This window comes from Trachypithecus francoisi, unplaced genomic scaffold (assembly GCF_009764315.1).
Source record: "Trachypithecus francoisi isolate TF-2019V2 unplaced genomic scaffold, Tfra_2.0 Contig01579, whole genome shotgun sequence".
Taxonomy (NCBI): Eukaryota; Metazoa; Chordata; class Mammalia; order Primates; family Cercopithecidae; genus Trachypithecus; species Trachypithecus francoisi.
The window spans coordinates 6,545,999-6,567,362 of record NW_022681442.1 but is presented as its reverse complement, the minus strand read 5'-3'; the positions used below and the strand labels follow the sequence as shown (position 1 = coordinate 6,567,362).

Sequence of the window (21,364 nt, the reverse complement as noted above, 5' to 3'; positions counted from 1 at the left end):
ATGAAGTTCAAGCTTCTTGGTGTGGTGTTCAGGTTTCTCTGTAGTCTGGCACTGATCCATTCTTCAGTCCTAACTCTAATTTCTTTGAGAATCACTAACTCTAGCCACACTAATTTGCTTGTTGTTCCTATGAAGTCCCTCCTTTTGGCCTTTCTTTATGCCATTCTTTCTGTTTGAAATCCTCTCTACTTGTATTCATGGAGACTGTATTCTGGGCCAAGAGAGGTCCTGTCTCTAGAGAAGTCTTTTTTGACTACTTTAACCCCAAGGGCTCTATTCAGTCTTCTCTTGTGTGAGACTTTCTTTTCTTAGAATATGCTAGCCTTGATTTCAGTTTATCTGTTTATGTTTCTATTTTGCTTCCCAATTAGTGTTTTAAGACCTCTGCCAAATGGGTCTAGTTCTATACCCAGTATCTATCTATGGAGACAATATATTCAACACTGAAATATGGATACATGGTCTGACCAAGCATTTTTGGTTATAGAGGTATTCTAGGGTATGCAGTTTGTACTGTAGTTGGTGTTTCTGGGACTTTGATGGCTTATGAGACAAATATTTGAAATTATGGCTGTCTCTTTAAAAATGTGGTTGGTGGCCGGGCGCGGTGGCTCAAGCCTGTAATCCCAGCACTTTGGGAGGCTGAGGCGGGCGGATCACAAGGTCAAGAGATCGATACCATCCTGGCTAACATGGTGAAACCCCGTCTCTACTAAAAAATACAAAAAACTAGCCGGGCGAGGTGGCGGGTGCCTGTAGTCCCAGCTACTCGGGAGGCTGAGGCGGGAGAATGGCGTGAACCCGGGAGGCGGAGCTTGCAGTGAGCTGAGATCTGGCCAGTGCACTTCAGCTTGGGTGACAGAGCGAGACTCCGTCTCAAAAAAAAAAAAAAAAAAAGTGGTTGGTATGTTTATATGTATTATCGCATACTTCTTTGCCTGTAGAGGATGTTCAACATTTTGATAGTGTTTGTGTCATATTATTAAAATAAAAATTAAATATTATGTTTTTCTGGTTTACTTCAGATTTGAGTCTGGGGCAGTTACTTGGGTCTTGGATGCTAAGTTTGGCCATTCCATATTGTATGGAGGTAACATTTAGCATCATGGGAAGGAGAAAATAATCTGTAGCTTCAGTTTGTATTCTTAACCTCAGATGTTGGCAGCGTGTGTCACTGATGATAAGGCAGATGAGACAGGAGACTGTGATTCACTACTGCTACCTGTCAACAGTCTTAGATGAAAAATTAGCTGGTCCACAGGGTTTTTGTATACCAAGGATAACACATGTAATTATGTAGTACACAGGTGAATGCTGATGCATTTGGAAAGCAGGTGTGTGTGTTTCTCTTGTGTGAGTGGGAGATATGGTGTTTTATGGGTACACAGTCTCTTGGCACTAAACCATCTTGACCTACCTACTGCATCTATGTGGAAACTTGTCCTCTTTCTCCAGTTCAGTAAAATATTTTTCCCCTTGAAATTGATTTTTAGAAAGTATATAAAAACTAATTTTTTCAAGTGTCAGAAACCTTTTAGCATCATCGAAGTTAAAATGACTGTTCATAAACTTTTCAGAAATACTAGGCATTTTTACTTAGGCTACTAGATTTGTAAAAGGCATTTTCATAGAATTATACCAGTGATTTCACTACCTGAAAAATCTGGATCCGTAAGCATTCTTTGCTTTTTGGAAGGGTGGTATTTTGGTTAATTCCATGAATTTTTCGACAGGAGCCGTAAGTTTGAATTTTAAAATGGGGGTTGGCCAGGTAAATTGAATATAAAGTTGATATTTTTTCTACTGCCTAGTTAATTAGATTAAAAAGATTTATTTTGAGACAGGGTCTTGCTCTGTCTCCCAGGCTGGAGTGCTGTGCTGATCATGGCTCACCAAACTGTCCTCGCACCTTAGCCTCCCAAGTAGCTGGAACTACAGGTGTGCACCATTGTGCCTGGCTTTTTAAAGAATTTTTTGTAGAGACAAGGTCTCCCTATATTGCCCCCAGGCTGGTCTGAATTCCTGGGCCCAACCAGTGCTCTTGCCTTGGTCTCCCAGAGTGCTGGGATTTATAGGCATGAACCCCTGAGCCCAGGTTAGATTTTTTTTTTTTTTAATAGGGTCTCACTCTGTTTCCCAGGCTGGAGTGCATGGCATGATCACAACTCACTGCCGCCTTGACTTCCCAGGCTCAAGCTATCCTCTCGCTCACTTCAGCCTCCCCAGTATCGGAGACTACAGATGCATGCCACCATGCCTGGCTAATTTTTTTTCTTTTATTTTTTTTAGACGGAGTCTCTCCCTGTCGCCCAGGCTGGGGTACCATGGCACGATCTCTGCTCACTGCACCCTGCACCACCCAGGTTCAAGCAATTCTCCTGCCTCAGCCTTCTGAGTAGCTGGGGTTACAGGCACGTGCCACCATGGCCAGCTAATTTTTTTGTGTCTTTAGTGTAAATGGGGTTTCATTGTGTTGGCCAGGCTGGTCTCGAACTCCTGACTTCATGATCTGCCCGCCTCAGCCTCCCAGAGTGCTGGGAGTACAGGCATGAGCTACCGTGCCCGGCCTTGCCCGGCTCATTTTTGTATTTAGCTGTGGTGAGCCACTGAGACCGGCCCTAAATATTTTAGTAATGGAAAAAACTACTACCCAGGTGTGGTGGCATGTGGCTGTAGTCACAGCTACTTGGGAGGCTGAGGTGGGAGGATTGCTTGATCCCAGGAATTCGAGTCCAGCCTGGGTATTAGTTTGTTTTCACACTGCTGTAAATAACTACCAGCCGGGCGCGGTGGCTCACTCCTGTGATCCCAGCACATTAGGAGGCCTAGGTGGCTAGATCACAAGGTCAAGACCAGCCTGGCCAACATGGTGAAACCTCATCTGTACCTTAAACACAAAAATTAGCTGGGTATGGTGGCACATGCCTGTAGTCTCAGCTGCTCGGGCTGCTGAGGCACGAGAATTGCTTGAACCCCGGAGGCAGAGGTTGCAGTGAGCTGAACTACATCTGTAACCCCAGCACTTTGGGAGGCCAAGGCGGGTAGATCACGAGGTCAGGAGTTCGAGACCAGCCTGGCCAACATGGTGAAACCCTATCTCTACTAAAAATTAAAAAAAATTAACTGGGCATGGTGGCGTGCACCTGTAATCCCAGCTATTTGGGAGGCTGAGGCAGAAGAATTGCTTGAACCCAGGAGGTGGAGGTTGCAGTGAGCCAGGATCATGGCACTGCACTCTAGCCTGCCTCAGAAGAAAAAAAAAACTACCTGAGATTGGTAATTTATAAAGAAAAGAGGTTTGATTGACTCACAGTTTCTCATGGCTGGGGAGGCTTCATGAAACATTTTTTTTTTTTTTTTTTTTTGAGACGGAGTCCTGCTCTGTCGCCCGGGCTGGAGTGCAGTGGCCTGATCTCAGCTCACTGCAAGCTCCGCCTCCCGGGTTTACGCCATTCTCCTGCCTCAGCCTTCGGAGTAGCTGGGACTACAGGCGCCCGCCACCTCACCCAGCTAGTTTTTTGTATTTTTAGTAGAGACGGGGTTTCACCGTGTTAGCCAGGATGGTCTCGATCTCCTGACCTCGTGATCCGCCCGTCTCAGCCTCCCAAAGTGCTGGGATTACAGGCTTGAGCCACCGCGCCCGGCTCATGAAACTTTTAATAATGGTAGAAGGCGAAGAGAAAGCAAGTACCTTCTTCACAAGGCAGGAGAGAGAGAGTGAGCGAGGGAAGTGCCACGCTTTTAAACTATCAGATCTCCTTAGAACTCACTCAGTATCACAGGAACAGCATAGGGAAACCACCCCTATGATCCACTCACTTCCCGCCAGGTCCCTCCCTCGGCACATGGGGATCACAATTGGCGATGAGATTTGGGTGGGGACACAGAGCCAAACCATATAACTGGGCAACATAGCAAGACCCTCTCTCTTACAAAAAAAAAATAACTTTTGTTATTTTTGCTGTTCACATATTGAGGGCAAACTGTCCCCCTCACTCCTGAACTAACACACCCCAGTTTTGATTTTTCATCCTTTGTCAGGTCAGTTTTTAATGTGGGTGGTCTCTTTTTTTTTTGAGACGGGGTCTTGGTATGTTACACAGGCTGGTGTCAAACTCCTGAGTTCAAGTGATCCGCCCGCCTCGGCCTCCCAAAGTGCTGGGACTGCAGGCTTGAGCCTCTGTTCCTGGCCATAATGTGGGTGGTTTTAATTCATATAAATGAAAAATACTTGAATGCATAAGATACTGATTGGAATCAGTTGCATATCTTTCCAATTTTTTCTAAAAAAAAAAAAAAAAGCTTAATCGAGGTGTATTTCATATACCATAAAATTCACCCCTTTAAAATAAAATTCACCACTTTATACAATTCAGTAGTTTTTAGTATACTTACAGAGTTGTACAGCCATTACCAACCACTGTATAATCCTGGAACATTTTCATGACCCCAAAAAGAAACTCCACTCATTAAGGAGTCATTTCCCCCTTGCCTCAGCTCCTGGCAACCACTAAGACAAAGAGACACTTTGTCTCTCTAGATTTGCCTGTTCTGGATCTGTCATAAATGGAATTGTACAATATATGACCGTTTATGTTGCTTTTTTCATTTATAATGTTTTCAAGGTTTATGTTGTGGCGTGTGTCAGTACTTCCTTTTTATGACTGGCTAGTATTCCATTGTATAAACAGCATTTTGTTTATCCATTCATTGAGTGATGGGCATTTAGTTTTTTCCCACTTTTTGGCTATTATGCTGCTGTGAACATTTGTGTACGAGTTTTTGTGTGAATGTAAGTTTTAGTTCTCTTGGGTATATACCTACCGATGGAATTGCTGGGTCATGTGCTAATTACATTTAACCTTTGAGGAACTTTCTGTCTCTTTTTCGAAGTGGTTGAATCATTTTACTTTGTTTTTATTTTGAGACAGTCTCACTTTGTCTTTCCAGGCTGGAGTGCAGTGATGTGATCTCAGCTCACTGCAACCTCTGCCTCCTGGGTTCAGGCGATTCTCATGTCTTACCTTCCTGAGTAGCTGGGACTGCAGGCATGCACCACCATGCCTGGCTAATTTTTGTATTTTCAAGTTGTATTTTTTTAGTAGAGACGAGGTTTCATTATGTTGACCAGGTTGGTCTCAAACTCCTGACAGGTGATCCGCCTGCCTCGGCCTCCCAGAGTGCTGGGATTACAGGCGTGAACCACCGCTCCCGGCTCATTTTACATTTCTGCCAGCAATGTAAGTTCCATTTCTCTACATCCTAATCAGCACTTGCTATTGTCTGTTTTTTTTTTTTTTTTAATTGTCATTCTAGTGGAATGGCATCTCCTAGTTTTTATTTGCATTTCCCTGATGACTAATGATATTGAGCATCTTTTCATGTCCTTATTGGCCATTTGCATATCTTGTTTAGAGAAGTGTTTGTATCAAGTATTTTGCCCATTTTTCATTTGGGTTATTTATCTTTTTGTTAGTGATTTTTTGCAAGAGTTCTTTATTCTGGATATAATTCCCTTACCTGTATTTGCAGATATTTTCTTCTGTCTGTGGGTTGTCTTTTCACCTTCTTTATGGTATTCTTTGAAACACAAAAGTTTTAATTTGATGAAGTCTAGTTACCTATGTTTTCTTTTGTCACTTGTGCTTTTGCCTAACCCAGGGTCATGACAGTTTATGTTTTCTTCTAAGAGTTTCTTAGTTTTAGCTCTCAAATTTAGGTCTCTGATTATTTTGAATTGAGCTTTGCGTATAATTTGAGGCAGAGGTCCAACTCAGTTTTTTCGCATGTGGCTGTCTAGTTGTCCCTGCACCATTTGTTGAGATACACTTAGTTTTAGTAGTGCACAGTCATGTATGGCTTAAATGTTCTGAGTAACGCATTGTGAGGTGATTTTGTCATTGTGCGAACATCATAGAGTCTAGACAAAACCTAGATGGTGTAGCCTACTACGCAGTAGGCCATGAGTTGTAGCCTGTTGTTCCTAGGTCATAAACCCTGTATAGCATGTTAGTGTATTGAATATTGTGGTGTTTTTCTAACAAAGGTAAGTATTCATGAGTGTAAACGTAAACATAGAAAAAGCACAGTAGAAATATGATGTAAAAGATAAAAAAAAATGGTGCACCTATATAGGGCACTTACCATGAATGGAGCTTGCAAAACTGGAAGTTGCTCTGGGTGAGTCAGTGAGTGAGTGATGAATGAATGTCAAGGACGTACTATACACCACTGTAGACTTTATAGACAGTGAACACTTTGGCTACACTAAATTTATTTAAATATTTTTCTTCAAAAATAAATTAATCTTAGCTTATTGTAACTTTTTAACTCTATAAATTTTTAATTTTTAAAAAAACTTTAGACTTTTGTAGTAACACTTAAAACACAAACACATTGTGTAGCTGCACAAAAATATTTTCTTTCTTTAGATCCTTACCTTGTAAGCTTTTTTCTATTTTGAAGCTTTTTTTTGTTAAAATCTAGGACACACATTAGCTTAGTCCTACACAGGGTCAGGATCATCAGTATCACTGTCTTCCACCTGTACATCTTGTCCCACTGGAAGGTCTTCAGGGGGCAATAACATGCATAGAGCTATCATCTATGATAACAATGCCTTCTAGAATACCTCCTGAGGGACCTGCCTAGGGCTTCTTTACAGGAGACTTTTTTTTTTTCTAAAGTAAGTAGGAGTAACATTGTAAAATAACAATCAAAAGTATAGTAAACAAACTGGTAACATACTTATTATCATGATCAGATATTATGTACTGTATATAATTTTACATGCTATACATAGCTAGATTGCCAGCACGGTAGGTTTGTTTACACCAGCATCACTACAAACGTGAGTAATGAATGTGTTGTGCCATGACATTATGATGGCTTTGATGTCACAAGGCAAATTTTTCAACTTCTTATGGGACCACTGTCACATATAGTCTGTCTTTGATTGACACATGGTTATGCAGGCCATCACTGTAATTATTCTCAACTGTAAGTTGATTTATTGCAAGGCAGGATTCCCTGGATATATGAAGAAATTATCCCTATTCTGCAGCAGAAGGAAAGGATCTCTCATAGTGTTGCACAGTAAAAGTTGGAACAATACACTTGTGTGTGGAATTCTGAAGACATCACTTCTATGGTTTTTAAACCACTTCTAAATCCTTTGCTCTTTTGTTTGTGGTGGGTAATTACCTTCACTTTTTGGTGTTTAATTGAGCTAAAGTTTATTTTTAAACAGGAACTAGTTCAGTTTTCAGAACCAGCTAAACTTTTTGTGGAATATTATCTTTTGATACCAGCAGAATATTAAGTTTATTTTTATTGACTAAATGATTAATAAGCAATGGTTACATGCAGATACTGTTTAGGGACATAATGAATTTTTCACAGTTGAGTGTTAGAAACAAATCATAATCCAGTAAACTAAGAACTATTTTAGAAGTTTGTTTTGAAGTGGTAAAAAAGGAATTAAAGGTCTGGCGCAGTGGGTCATGCCTGTAATTCCAGCACTTTGGGAGGCTGAGGCGGGTGGATCCCTTGATGCCAGGAGTTGGAGACCAGCCTGGCCAGCATGGCGAAATCCTATCTCTACCAAAAATACAAAAATTAGCCTGGGCATGGTGGCACATGCCCGTAATCCCGGCTTCTTGGGACACTGAGGCATGAGAATTGCTTAAACCTGGGAAGTGGAGGTTGCAGTGAGCTGAGATCGCATCACTGCACTCCAGCCTGGATGATAGAGCAAGACTGTCTCAAAAAAAGAAAAAAAGTAAAAGGACTATATTTAGCATGAGATTGGAGTTGGTCAAGGTGGGCTTTACTGAGGTGGGAACATTTGAGCTGGTCCTTGACGGAGGAGTACCACATTTCTAGGTATATAAAACTGGGTAAGAAGGGGAATAGGAGTAGGCAAGCATCTTGTTACGAGTGAAGGCATGGAGACATGAAAATTACATGTCATCTTTAGGGACTAGCAGAGGTTGCAGTGTAGCCGAAGCATGCGGATGAGGTTGGAAAGGCACTCCTAGCACTTGATCCTTACCTTCCCCCCGGGGCTGGGAATTAGAGGGGAGGAGTGATCTCCGTAAGTGTGGATCATCTTTACAGATGTGAAGAGCCATTACCCATCCCTCCCCAACTGTGCAACTGTGTGTATTGGGAAGATATGTCAGGGATATTTGTGGTATATATTAGAAGTGTTGAAGGCATTGTTTTTACAGAAATTATTTTAGCAAATTTTTTTTTTATTGGGCATCTGCTGTGTGATTTGAAGTTGCTTAGGATTTTCTGAAAGATTACATAAAATACTGTTGAAAAGATGATTGCATATAAAACATATAATCTGTTCAATATTAAGTGTGTTAGAAAGCACATATACTAGATGTTGGGATACACCCGTGAACAAGACAGTCTTTGCTATTTGTGTTCTATTTACACTCTAGTGTGGAGAGACAAATGCAGAAAGAAATGCCAGATAGTAATAAGTGCTATGCAGAAAATTAAAGTAGGGTGATGTGATGGAGAATGCCTGAGTGCTGCATTAGCGAGGGGGCGCGAGAGTCAGAACTGGGGTTCACTTGCTAGCCTGTGACCCTGGATGAGATGTTTCACCTCTCCTGAAGGCACAGATTCTTTTTTTTTGTGACGGAGTCTCACTCTGTCACCCAGGCTGGAGTGCAGTGGCGAGATCTCAGCTCACTGCAGCCTCTACCTTCCGTATTCAAGCAGTTGCCTCAGCCTCCTGAGTAGCTGGGATTACAGGTGCACACCAACACACCTGGCTAATTTTTTTTGTATTTTTGTTAGAGACGAGGTTTCACCATGTTGGTCAGGTTGGTCTCGATCTCCTGACCTTGTGGTCCACCCACTTGTGCCTCCTAAAGTGCTGGGATTACAGGTGTGAGCCACCGCACCTGGCCGACACAGATTATTATTCATAAAAATGGAGGCTGGGCGCCATGGCTCATGCCTGTAATCCCAGCACTTTGGGAGGCCGAGGCGGGTGGTTCATGAGGTCAGGAGTTTGAGACCAGCCTGGCCAACACAGTGAAACCCTGTCTCTATCAAAAATAGAAAAATTAGCTGGATGTGGTGGCACACACCTGTAGTCCCAGCTACTTAGGAGGCTAAGGCAGGAGAATCACTTGAACCCCGGGAGGTGGAGGTTGCAGTGAGCTGAGATCTGCCATTGCACTCTAGCCTGGACAACAGAGCAAGACTCTGTCTCAAAAAAAAAAAAAAAAAAGGAGATGTGGGGTACTTTAGGAGGGAAGGTACCTGAGGATTCAGTGAAGTTAGTGTTCTTTACCTGAAGCTCCATACAGAACTTAAGTTGATGTTATGTCAAGCTGACAAGTGTTCATGCTGTTAATTATAGGACTTGGGTTTTGAAGTGATCAGTTTTAGCCCTCCACGTAAAGATAGGTAAGCCATTATTGTCCCTATTTTTTCAGATGAGAGGCTTGGGTCCTAAGGATTTGGCTAGTATTTCAGATGTCAGAGAGGGAGAGGGACTCAGACTCACGTTTTGGAAGTGCAGTACATTTCCTTTCTTCTTTTCCTTCCTTTTCTTTTGTCTTTCTTTCTTGCGTGGACTCTCGCTCTGTCACCAAGGCTGGAGTGCAGTGGTGCAATCTTGGCTCACTGCAGCCTCCTCCTCTTGGGTTCAAGCAGTTCTCCTGCCTCAGCCTCCTGAGTAGCTGGGATTATAGGCACCCACCACCACGTCCAGCTAATTTTTGTATTTTTAGTAGAGATAGGGTTTCACCATGTTGGCCAGGCTGGTCTCAAACTCCTGACCTTAGGTGATCCGCCTGCCTTGGCCTCCCAAAGTGCTGGGATTACAGGCGTGAACTACCATACCCGGTCCGGTACCTGTTCATATATGTGAGAGAACTAGGTATAAATGTCGAGATGAAACTGGTTTTCCATAGTAAAGTACATTTCTATGCTTTAGTGAAAGATAATAAATTATTAAAGGGAAATATTGTAGGATATTCTTGATGTATGTATTTGGACGAGTAGCTGAGAAGATACTTAAAAGATTGATTGTGGCTGTGTGCAGTGGCTCATGCCTGTAAACCCAGGACTTTAAAAGGCTGAGTCGGGAAGATTGAGGCCTGGAGTTCGAGATTAGCCTGGACAATGTATGAGACCTTGTCTCTAATAAAAATTTAAAAAATAACTTGGTGTAATGGTGGGCGCCTGTAGTCCCAGCTACTCTGAAGGCTGAGGTAGGAGGATCGCTTGAGTCTGAGAAGTTGAGGTTGCGGTGAGCCATGATCATGCCACTGCACTCTAGCTTAGGCCACAGAGTAAGATCCTGTTAAAAAACAAAAACTGGCCGGGCGCGATGGCTCATGCCTGTAATCCCAGCACTTTGGAAGGCCGAGGCGGGCAGATCATGAGGTCAGGAGATCGAGACCATCTGGCTAACACAGTGAAACCCCGTCTCTACTAAAAATGCAAAAAATTAACCGGGCGTGGCGGCGGGCGCCTGTAGTCCTAGCTACTTGGGAGGCTGAGGCAGGAGAATGGCGTGAACCTGGGAGGAGGAGCTTGCAGTGAGCTGAGATCACGCCACTGCACTCCAGCCTGGGCGACAGAGTGAGACTCTGTCTCAAAAAAACAAAACAAAACAAAACAAAACAAAAACCAATCAGTCATGAAGGGCTTTTTATGCCCTCTTAAGGATATATATATAGTTTTTGGAGACAAGATTTTGCTTTGTCTCTTGGCTGTAGTGCAGTGGTGTGATCATAACTCACTGCAGCATTGACCTTCCGGGCTCAAGTGATCCTCTCACCTCAGCCTTCCGCCTAGCTGGGACTACAGGCATGTGCCACCATACCCGGCTAACTTTATAACAATGTTTTGTGGAGATGGAATCTCACTATGTTGCCCAGGCTGATCTCAAACTCCTAGGCCTCCCAAGGTGCTAGGATTACAGCAGTGGTTCCTACCACTCCAGCCCTGTGTCCTTTTAAATACTTTCCATTATTATTATTATTATTTTTTGAGACAGAGTCTTGCTCTGTTGCCCAGGCTGGAGTGCAGTAGTGTGGTCTTGGCTCACTGCATCCTCTGCCTCCCAGGTTCAAATGATTCTCTTGCCTCCGCCTCCCCAGTAGCTGGGATTACAGACGCCCACCACAACTCCCGGCTAACCTTTGTATTTTTAGTAGAGACAAGGTTTCACCACATTGACCAGGCTGGTCTTGAACTCCTGATCTCAGGTGATCCACCCACCTCGGCCTCCCAAAATGCTGGGATTATGGGCGTATGCCACCTCTCCCGGCCTAAAAATACTTTATTTTTTTAGAGCAGTGTTAAGTTCACAACAAAATTGAGCAGAAAGTACAGAGAGTTCTCATATACCTGCTGCCCCCATGTTTCCCCCACTGTCTACATCCTTCCCCAGGGTGGTATATTTGTTAACAATTAATGAACCAGCATTGACACATAATCACCTAAAGTACGTAATTTACATTAGGATTCACTCTGTAGATTCTATGGGGTTTGACAAATTTATAATGAAAAGTATCTATCATAATAGCACACAGTGATTTCACTGCTCTAAAACTCCTCTGTGCTCTTCTATTCATCCCTTCCCTCTAACTCTTGCAACCCCCCTGATCTTTTTACTGTCTTCATGTTTTGCCTTTTCTAGAATGTTGTATAGTTGGAGTCATACATTATGTAACTGTTTTAGGTTGTCTTTCACTTAGTAATATGCATTTAAGGTTCAACCATGTCTTTTTGTGGGTTTATAGCCCATTTGTTTTTAGAGCTGTATAATATTCCATTGTCTGAATGTACCACAGTTTATCCATTCACCTGCTGAAGGACATCTTGGTTCTTTCCAACTTTCTGCAATTAGAAAAAATTTCCCACACTATACGGGTGTAAAGGTTTTTTTTTTTTTTTTGAGATGGAGTCTCGCTCTGTTCTCCAGGCTGGAGTGCAGTGGTGCAGTCTTGGCTCACTGCAGCCTCCGCCTCCTGGGTTCAGGTGATTCTTGTACTTCAGCCTCCCAAGTAGCTGAGTCTATGGGTGCCTGCCACTACACCTGGCTAATTTTTTGTAATTTTAGTAGAGATGGGGTTTTACCATGTTGGCCAGGCTGGTCTTGAACTCCTGACCTCGAGAATCCGCCCACTTTGGCCTCCCAGAGTGCTGGGATTGCAGGTATGAGCCACCGTGCCCGGTCAGAATTTTGCAATTATAAATGAATCTGCTGTGAAATCCATGTGTAGATTTCTGTGTGAACTTAAGTTTTCAACTCATTTGGGTAATTAGCAAGAAGTAAGATTGCTGTATCACATGACGAAAGTACATTTTTGTGAGAAACTGCCAAATTGTCATCCAAAGTGACTGTACCATTTTGAATTCCCACCAACAATGAATGAGAGTTCCTGTTGCTCCACATTCTTGACAGCATTTGGTAATGTCAGTGTTTTGGATTTTAGCCATTCTAGTAAGTATGTGGTGGTATCTCATTGTTTTAATTTGTAATTGCCTAATGATGTATGCTGTATTTTTGTATTTTTAGTAGAGACAGGGTTTCACCATGTTGGCCAGGCTGGTCTTGAACTCCTGACCTCAGGTAATCAGCCCACCTTGGCCTCCGAAAGTGCTGGGATTATAGGCGCGAGCCACGTCCCCCCCCGCCCCCGCGTTTGAAAAGATGTTCAACATCTTTTTATATGCTTATTTACAACCTATATATATTCTTTGGTGAGGTGTCTGTTCAGATCTTTTGCCCATTTTTCAGTTGAGTGGTTTTCTTATTGTTGAGTTTTAAGAGTTTTGTTTATTTTAGATAATAGTCATTTATCTTTTGCAAATTTTTTTTCTGGTTTTTGGTATTCTGATTCCCTTGACTGTGTCTTTCACAGAGCAGAAGTTTTAAATATCAGTGAAGTCCAACTTAATCAGTTTTCCTTCTTTTTTTTTTTTTTGAGATGGAATTTTACTCTTGTTGCCTAGGCTGGAGAGCAATGGTGCAATCTCGGCTCATGCAACCTCCGCCTCCCAGGTTCAAGCGATTTTCCTGCTTCAGCCTCCTGAGTAGCTGGAATTACAGGTGCGCGCCACCACGCCTGGCTAATTTTTTTGTATTTTTAGTAGAGACAGGGTTTCACCTTGTTGGTCAGGCTGATCTCAAACTCCTGACCTCGTGATCTCCCACCTCGGCCTCCCAGAGTGCTGAGATTACAGGCGTGAGCCACCACGCCTGGCCGACAGAAATTAAATTCTGAATGAAGTAGCATGTTCGTAGTTCTTGCAAACGTTGTTTTATTATTATTTAAAAGCTGGATTGATGTGTATTTTTGGAGTTAATTGTTCCATTTCCATACATGTTTAAGAAAACTGGTCTTTCATCCCATTAGATTGCAGGTTCTCTGATCACAGGGACAGTGTTTTGTCTAGTTATATCTTTCCATATTTCTGAGCGCATGGTGAATCTTTGGTAAATGTTGTTCTAGGTTGTTACATTAATTTTGTTTGGGATAGTGATTTAAGGTACCTGATTGACCTAGGATGTCTCAAAGTGTGTAAAGGAACTATGCTCTAAGATAGGTCCTACTGAAGCTCAAGACATACCTGTATTACTCCTCCTCACTTTCTTGTTATGATTGAGGAACTGAAGTGTTCAGATAGAGTAAGTATGGAAAGAGCTAGAAATCCTCCTGAGATGATAAGATGAACAGAAAGAGCATTAATACTGTTTCATGCTAGATTTGACACAATATAAGTTAACTTTTTTCTTCTAGATCTTCTTTCCTTCTAGTCAGTGGATTGCTAATTGTCTAGTGGTTTAAAAGGAAACAAGAATATTAGAGTTGTAACTTTTATTACAGTTAATGTAGCCTTGACAGATTAAAATGTAACATTTAAATTTGTTATATTTTGAAGACTTAGGTTTGGTTGGAATGAAGTTAGTTGTAGCTGTAGAGGGTTGTCACCTCAGTTAATTAAGGCATAGTGCTGGTAAGGCCAAGTAACACCCTGGCAGGTGTTACTTAATTTTACTTTGTCCAACTTATCCACAAATTCCTGGGAAGTGTACAGTATGTTTAGTTCAAATCTACTCATTTGATACAGATGCTATAGATAATAGTGACCTCTTTTTTTTTTTTTTTTGAGACGGAGTCTAGCTCTGTTGCCCGGGCTGGAGTGCAGTGGCTGGATCTCAGCTCACTGCAAGCTCCGCCCCCCGGGTTTACGCCATTCTCCTGCCTCAGCCTCCGGAGTAGCTGGGACTACAGGCGCCTGCCACCTTGCCCGGCTAGTTTTTTTTTTTTTTGTATTTTTAGTAGAGACGGGGTTTCACCGTGTTAGCCAGGATGGTCTCGATCTCCTGACCTCGTGATCCGCCCGTCTCAGCTCCCAAAGTGCTGGGATTACAGGCTTGAGCCACCGCACCCGGTATTAGTGACCTCTTTTTATAGGAATGCCAGCTCATTTTTGATATCTAATTATTATTTACATACAATTTCACACTAATTTAGGACTTTTAGAAGATAATGATTGCAAAAGATTTGTACTTGTGTTATTGTCATAGCTAGATTTGAATAGTTAACCAGTGTATGGGTTGCCACAGTGCCAGGTTTGTTGTAGGATGGTAGACTTTCAGAGCAGTGACGAAAGGAACAAACTTTTATTGAACAATTTTGTGGCTCTTAGTAGTCTAATCCCTTCAATTTGTAGATGGAAAAACTGAGGCTCAGAAATACGAAATTCTGATTAGGAATTCAGTTTTGGACATGTTAACTGTGAGACACTGGTTAAACATTCAAATTGAGATGTCAGGTGGGCAGCTGGTTTTACAAATCTTGAGTTAGGGGAGAGATCCAACTTGGAGATACAAAATTTTAAATTATCATCAAATAGCTGATATTTAAAGCCCAGGGATTGACTTAAGGTCCCCAGAGTAGTTAGAGGTTAGAGAGAAGAGGACCAAAGCTTGGGGCACTTGGCTCTTTAATTCAGAAACATAAGGAAGCCAACAAAGAAGTTCGTGAGGAAGAAAAGCTACTGAGATTGGAAGAAAACCAGGAGAATGTCTTGGAAACCGTGTTAGAACAGTATGTTTAATTGTGGATTATAGAACCAGAGAGCTTCAGACTAAGTCATTTAACAAATAATTTAGTGATTGTTGTATTTTGCCTAAGAGTTCTTTTTATTTCAAATGCTGAAGTTGTAGAGGCAAAAGTGTTTAATAATTTTGGGGATTCAATTACAAGTTACATATTTTTTAATGGGGCTAGAATGTGAAGGTGCTGAAGTCACTGTTTGCTGTATAATATTCTAGATATTTGTTGATGTAGTTCTATACTTAAGTATGGACCTAACTGGTGTGTTACAAAATGAGGGAAAAACAAATGTAATAGGTTTTGCTCAGTTTATAATCTGGTCAAGGATATAGGAAGACGTAACAAGTGTATCAAACATGAATCTTAGTCCGAAAACTCAGATGGAAAGAAGGTACCACATTTGCTTTCTTTAAATTAACTTGATTTGAATTCTACTTCTTTGGCAAGAAATTCAACCTCAGTCATCCTTGGGGCTCCCTCTCCTCATGTTCTTGGAAGGCCTGGTGTCATATGGTTCAGATTTTGCCTGCATTGGTTATAGTATTGTCTTCCATTGTCTTCCACAAGGTTCCATCAGGTTGTGTGGCTCTGCCACCAACTGTGGGCCCTAGTGCCTGTGACTTGACACCTAGTTTATATCTAGCAGACACTTTTTACTGAGGTCTTGCTGCCATGGAGTTGATTCCATCCTCTCTAGAATTTCTTCTGAGATTGCTCACAAGGTCTACTCCTTTCTTTCATCGAGTCATTCAAAATGGTCTCTTCTTGGGTTTTACTAAACACAGGGTGCTGCTCTACCTTCCGTGCCACTGGAATCTCTGAACAAAGGGTTTTGAAAGCCTGGCTGTTTGACTGGAAATCGAAGGGAGGGATGGAAATAGAAGGGTGTGAGTGACATAGGAAAAACATATATGAATTAGTGTTCCAAAAACTACCCCCAAGAGGAAATATAAAGTGCCAAATGTCAATAAGTATGGTTGCTTGGAGTGTACTTGGAGTGATTTGAAAACTTCATGAAGATGAGACTTGAACTGAGCCTTAAAGAATGGGTAGAATTCATTATAAATGATGGTGTCTGTTGTGCTTCTGTATCTAAGGCAGTACCTTCATGTGTATATTGTTGGGTGGTGGTGACACATGCATGAGTCAGCAGCGTGTGTGGCATGTTTGGGAGTGAGTGTGTGGTGTGTGTGTTTGTGACAGGAAGGAGATGAGAGTTTATACTGTTGCAGAAGAGCCTCAGAAAGAGAATTGTGGAACAGTCAGCTGGATGGGTTTAGAAAGGGAAGATGCTTAGAAGGCTTTTATAGTAGTTCTGACCTGAACTGGAAAAGGATTGATGGCAGTGGGAATGAGAAGACAGTAATTGGATAGAAACCGCTAGAAAGAATCTGTGGGGAGAGGCCGGGCGCGGTGGCTCAAGCCTGTAATCCCAGCACTTTGGGAGGCCGAGACGGGCGGATCACGAGTTCAGGAGATCGAGACCATCCTGGCTAACATGGTGAAACCCCGTCTCTACTAAAAAAATACAAAAAACTAGCCAGGCGAGGTGGCGGGCGCCTGTAGTCCCATTTACTCGGGAGGCTGAGACAGGAGAATGGCGTAAACCCGGGAGGCGGAGCTTGCAGTGAGCTGAGATCCGGCCACTGCACTCCAGCCTGGGCCACAGAGCAAGACTCCGTCTCAAAAAAAAAAAAAAAAACAAAAAAAACAATCTGTGGGGAGGAAGGCAGAATTTAAGGTGATTCTGAGTTCTCTGCTGGGTGCAGAGGTGTTAATAGTGTCATTAATGGAAACTGGAGAAGTCAAGATAGAAGTTTGTTGTGAGAAGAAGATAAGGAGTTAAATGGATGATTTGATAACCTGTTGGAGCCCTGAAATGAGGTTAGATTTGTAGATAAAGGGTTTACTATATCATTGATCTTCACGATCCTGCTCTAGACTGGTTGTTTTTCCTGTTGACTATTGTGAAGAAGACAGTGATGAAAGAATAACTGATGAGAAAAGAGGAGATGAGTATGTGTGATATTTTGGCTTAAGTATTTTAAAATTTTTTATTTACAGAAATTTTATAATTCAAAATTACTTTGTAATATTTTAAAAGCCTGAACATTTAGCATGCTTGGAAAATCCTTTTTAGTTTAGCTTTCGTCTTTATATCCCTAAGACGTTCTCTGAGCATTTGTAAATCTCTACAGGTTTGTATTAATAATCTTATATTAATAAGTAGCAGTTTTGTCTAGTTCTCCTTAACGAAGGCCCAGATGATGTAGATTTTATTGTGTTTTATTTTACCAATTAATTGAAATTTGAGTCCTTGGATAGAATTTGCAAATCTGCTTTGCATGCAGAATTAAACTTGTAACCTAAATTTACTTGAGTGTATGAATATATTTAATACTTAAAGTGATATTTAGTAAGTTTTATTTCAAGGTAGAGTATTAATTTTAGAGCTGGCTACTTTGGAAATAATTTTATGTACTTTTTGGAATGTTTTGACATCTGGAAAAAGTATCCTCTGTTAATTTCTTCATAGTACTGCAAAAAAAAAAAAAAACACACACACACACACACAAAGTTCAGTTGATGTTATCCTTACCCTTTAGTTCTGTTTACTAATACCACAGGTAGAAATAGCTGTCTCAGATAATCTTCAGTGAATTTTTTTTCTTTTTTTGTGTGTGTTTTTGTTTTTTTGAGACAAGGTCTTACTCTGAGTACAATGGTATGATCATGGCTCACTGCAGCCTCAACCCCCCTGGGCTGAAGCGATCCTCCTGCTTCAGCTTCCTGAGTAGCTGGGACTACAGGCATGTGCCACCACCCTGGGTTAATTTTTGTATTTTTTGAAGAGATGGGGTTTTGCCATGTTGCCCAGGCTGGTGTCAAACTCTTGGATTCAAGCAATCCAGCTACCTAGGCCTCCTGTGCTGGGATTATAGGCGTGAGTGCCCAGCCACTCTTCAATGAATTTTACCTTGCAGTTGCTAAACAACGTTCCTGCAATGTTTCAAGTTCTCTTAGAGTGAAGACTATATACATCATTACATTTTTTCCCTTTTTTTTTCCCTTGAGACAGTCTTGCTCTGTCATGGCAGGCTGAAGCACAGTAGCACAATCATAATTCACTGTGGTCTTGAACTCCTATGTTCAAATGAGCCTCCTTCCTTGGCCTCCTGAGTAGCCGGGACTATAGGCACAGGCCACTGCACCTGGCTAATTAAACAAGAATTTTTTTTTTTTGGACGGTCGTAGTGGCTCACGCCTATAATCCCAGCTCTTTGGGACGCTGAGGCAGGTGGATCACTTGAGGCCAGGAGTTTGAGACCAGCCTGGCCAACAAGGTGAAACTGCGTCTCTACTGAAAATTAAAAAATTGGCTGGGCATGGTGGGATGCTCCTGTAGTCCCGGCTACTCAGGAGGCTGAGGCAGGAGATTCGCTTGAACCCAGGAGGCAGAGGCTGCAGTGAGCCAAGATGGTGCCACTGCACTCCAGGTTGGGTGACAGAGCGAGACTGTCTCAACAACAACAAAAATTGTGTGTGTGTGTGTTTTTTTTCCTTTCTTGTAGTGATGGAGTCTTGCTATGTTGCCCAGGTGGGTCTTGAATCCTGGGCTCAAGTGATCCTCCCACCTCATTCTCCCAAAGTGCTGGGATTATAGACTTGAGCCACTGTGCTTATTATCTAATATAAGGCACATCTCTTAAAACTCTTGAGCTTGGTTTTGGTATTGCTTAGTTACCTGGATTTTCAGAGGTTGGTGGGCTAATTAGGCAGCTATCTGTCCATTGTTTTACCAGGAATTTATGACAGTGATTATTTTTTATGGCAATTTTTTGTTTTTTAAATCAGCCTAGACATTTAAATATATTATGCCAGTGTATTAGTTACATGAACATTAGCTAAGATAACGTAAGGTTACGGGCTGTTTAGTTGCGCCTACAAACATAGTAAGACTTATCAAAACAAGTATGGATTTTGAATGTGAATATTTTAAAAGATATATTGAAATTACTTAGAGTAGCCCTGGATATATGTTCGTTATGGATGGCATTTATCTTGTTAATAAGTTTCTACATGCTCATTTTAATTTTCGGTAGCATGAGCAAATAACTTATATTTTGTTCCTGAGAAACTAAAAGAATCTGCCTAAAGAGTATGAAAATTGCCATTAAATCTGTATTTTCTACTTTTTGGATGCTTATATGATTATAGTTCTCTGCTCTTCCACACATTTTTGGGCTGCTATGAGGTTGTAAGTAATCATTATACAAACTAGATATAAAAATTTAAGCAAGATAATTTTATATTCCTTGGATCAGGGAAGAAAATGCAGTTGCTGAAGGTGGTTTCATAGCTAAATATAAGCAATTATTTTGCTTTTTCTACTTTTTTGGATTTTATCATCTTTTCCCTTTTAGTAATAGAAGTAATACAGGTAGGAATTAACTTAGCACTGCCAAATTAATGGTAATATTAGACCTTTGTACACAGCACAGGATTAAGGTTACATAGAAAAATATCTCATCCGTGTTTAATTTGGCTGACCAGCTCAGTTGATTAGCCAGTTTTATTGTTCTGTTAAATTAAAATTCTAAATATAGTTGTCCATTGTTCAAATAAATGAGTAGGGTTAAAATAGAGAATTGATAAAAATAAAGCCTTAAAAAAACCTTTTAGCTAAAGTAGCAGGCTTCAAGTGAAATTCAGTTTTGGTCTCCTTTACAGGAATAGCTATTCACAGTCAGACAGAACCACTTATCACGTTTTGCAGTATCTCCTGAGGAAGTCAGAATCTGAGCCAGCATGAAGACGGAATCTTGTCTTCGATCTGATTTGCAAACCGTACTTTTATTCTAATCATGTGCAAGGTGGAGGTTATAGCGTGGGAACTAAAATCTTAGTAAGTGTGGTTTTTATTTTAGCTATTAAATAGTATATATTCTTATAGTGATTTTTTTTTTTCTTAGCAGAGTTCACACTATATATGGTGTGTGGACTTGGCAGGCAGGAACATAATACAGTATACTTCAAAAGTGAAAGATTTAGGCCAGGCGCAGTGGTTCATGCCTGTAATCCTAGCACTTTGGGAGGTCGAGGTGGGTGGATCACGAGGTCAGGAGTTGAAGAGAAGCCTGGCCAAGATGCTGAAACACCATCTCTACTAAAAATATAAAAATTAGCCGGGAATGGTGGCACGTGCCTGTACTCCCAGCTACTTGGGAGGCTGAGGCAGGAGAATCGCTTGAACCTGGGAGGTGGAGGTTGCAGTGAGCTTAGATTGCACTACTCCACTGCATTCCAACCTGGGCAAAACATAGCAAGACTCCATCTCTAAAAAACAACAACAAAAAAAGGAAAGATTTAACCAGAGCTCTAGGTTCAGGAAAAATCCCTGAGAAAGAGCAAAGCTTCTGTGCTCTGCCTAGGATTTCTTTCTCTTCCTGCTGAAAAATAGGTGTTGGGATGATATTGAGTTGATAAAAGTATTTAAGAAAAGTGGCCAGTGTCTAAATTCAAGCCATTAAAAAAAAAATCATTAAATTTGTTATGTAAGTTGCTTCATTTATGAATTAGTTGCCATTAAATTAAGTCTTTTTTCATTATAGTGTAGGGTTAGCCCATTGTTGAATCCTAGGACTCCTTTAAATAGTGTGAATGTATTTTAAATATGAATTGAATTTTTTTTTTTTTTTGTGGGGGGATGGAGCCTCGCTCTGTCGCCCAGACTAGAGTGCAGTGATGCGATCTTGGCTCACTGCGACCTCTGCCTCCCGGGTTCAAGCAGTTCTCTGCCTCAGCCTCCCGAGTAGCTGGGATTACAGGCGCCTACCACCATGCATGGCTAATTTTTGTATTTTTATAGAGACGGGGTTTCACTATCTTGGCCAGGCTGGTCTTGAACTGCTGATCTCATGATCTACCCACCTCAGCCTCCCAAAATGCTGGGATTACGGGCGTGAGTTACGATCCCTGGCCATGAATTAGATTTTGAATATATTTTAAATATTCAAAATTTAAAATATTTTAATTATGAACATTCACAATTACACTGGAATGATTATGCTACTAGTTATTTCAGTGACCTTCCACAGATTTAATTTTCCCCAGTACAGTCTTCTTCTTTTTGCTCCAAATAGAACTAGATTTTGAGGCTACAGAATATCAAGGAACTACCTATTTCATAATGTTACTTTGTTAATTGTAGCCATTACTTCTTAACGTTTCTTTACTACGTGTGCTAATTAAGA

The 21,364-nt window shown here is 41.3% G+C and overlaps 1 protein-coding gene across 2 annotated transcripts in view; it reads left to right on the top strand.

Moving 5' to 3' along the window:
- ZRANB1 (zinc finger RANBP2-type containing 1) overlaps window positions 1–21,364 on the top strand; it is a 72,588-nt gene that overhangs the window by 3,591 nt on the left and 47,633 nt on the right. Inside the window, exon 2 of one of the 2 annotated variants that reach the window (XM_033179613.1) lies at window positions 19,842–20,016. The exons of the other annotated variant lie outside the window; for it this stretch is intronic. Within the exon in view, the coding sequence (XP_033035504.1) occupies window positions 19,976–20,016 (41 nt within the window). The 5' untranslated portion in view covers window positions 19,842–19,975. The remainder of the gene's footprint in view (window positions 1–19,841; window positions 20,017–21,364) is intronic. 2 annotated transcript variants of the gene reach the window in all.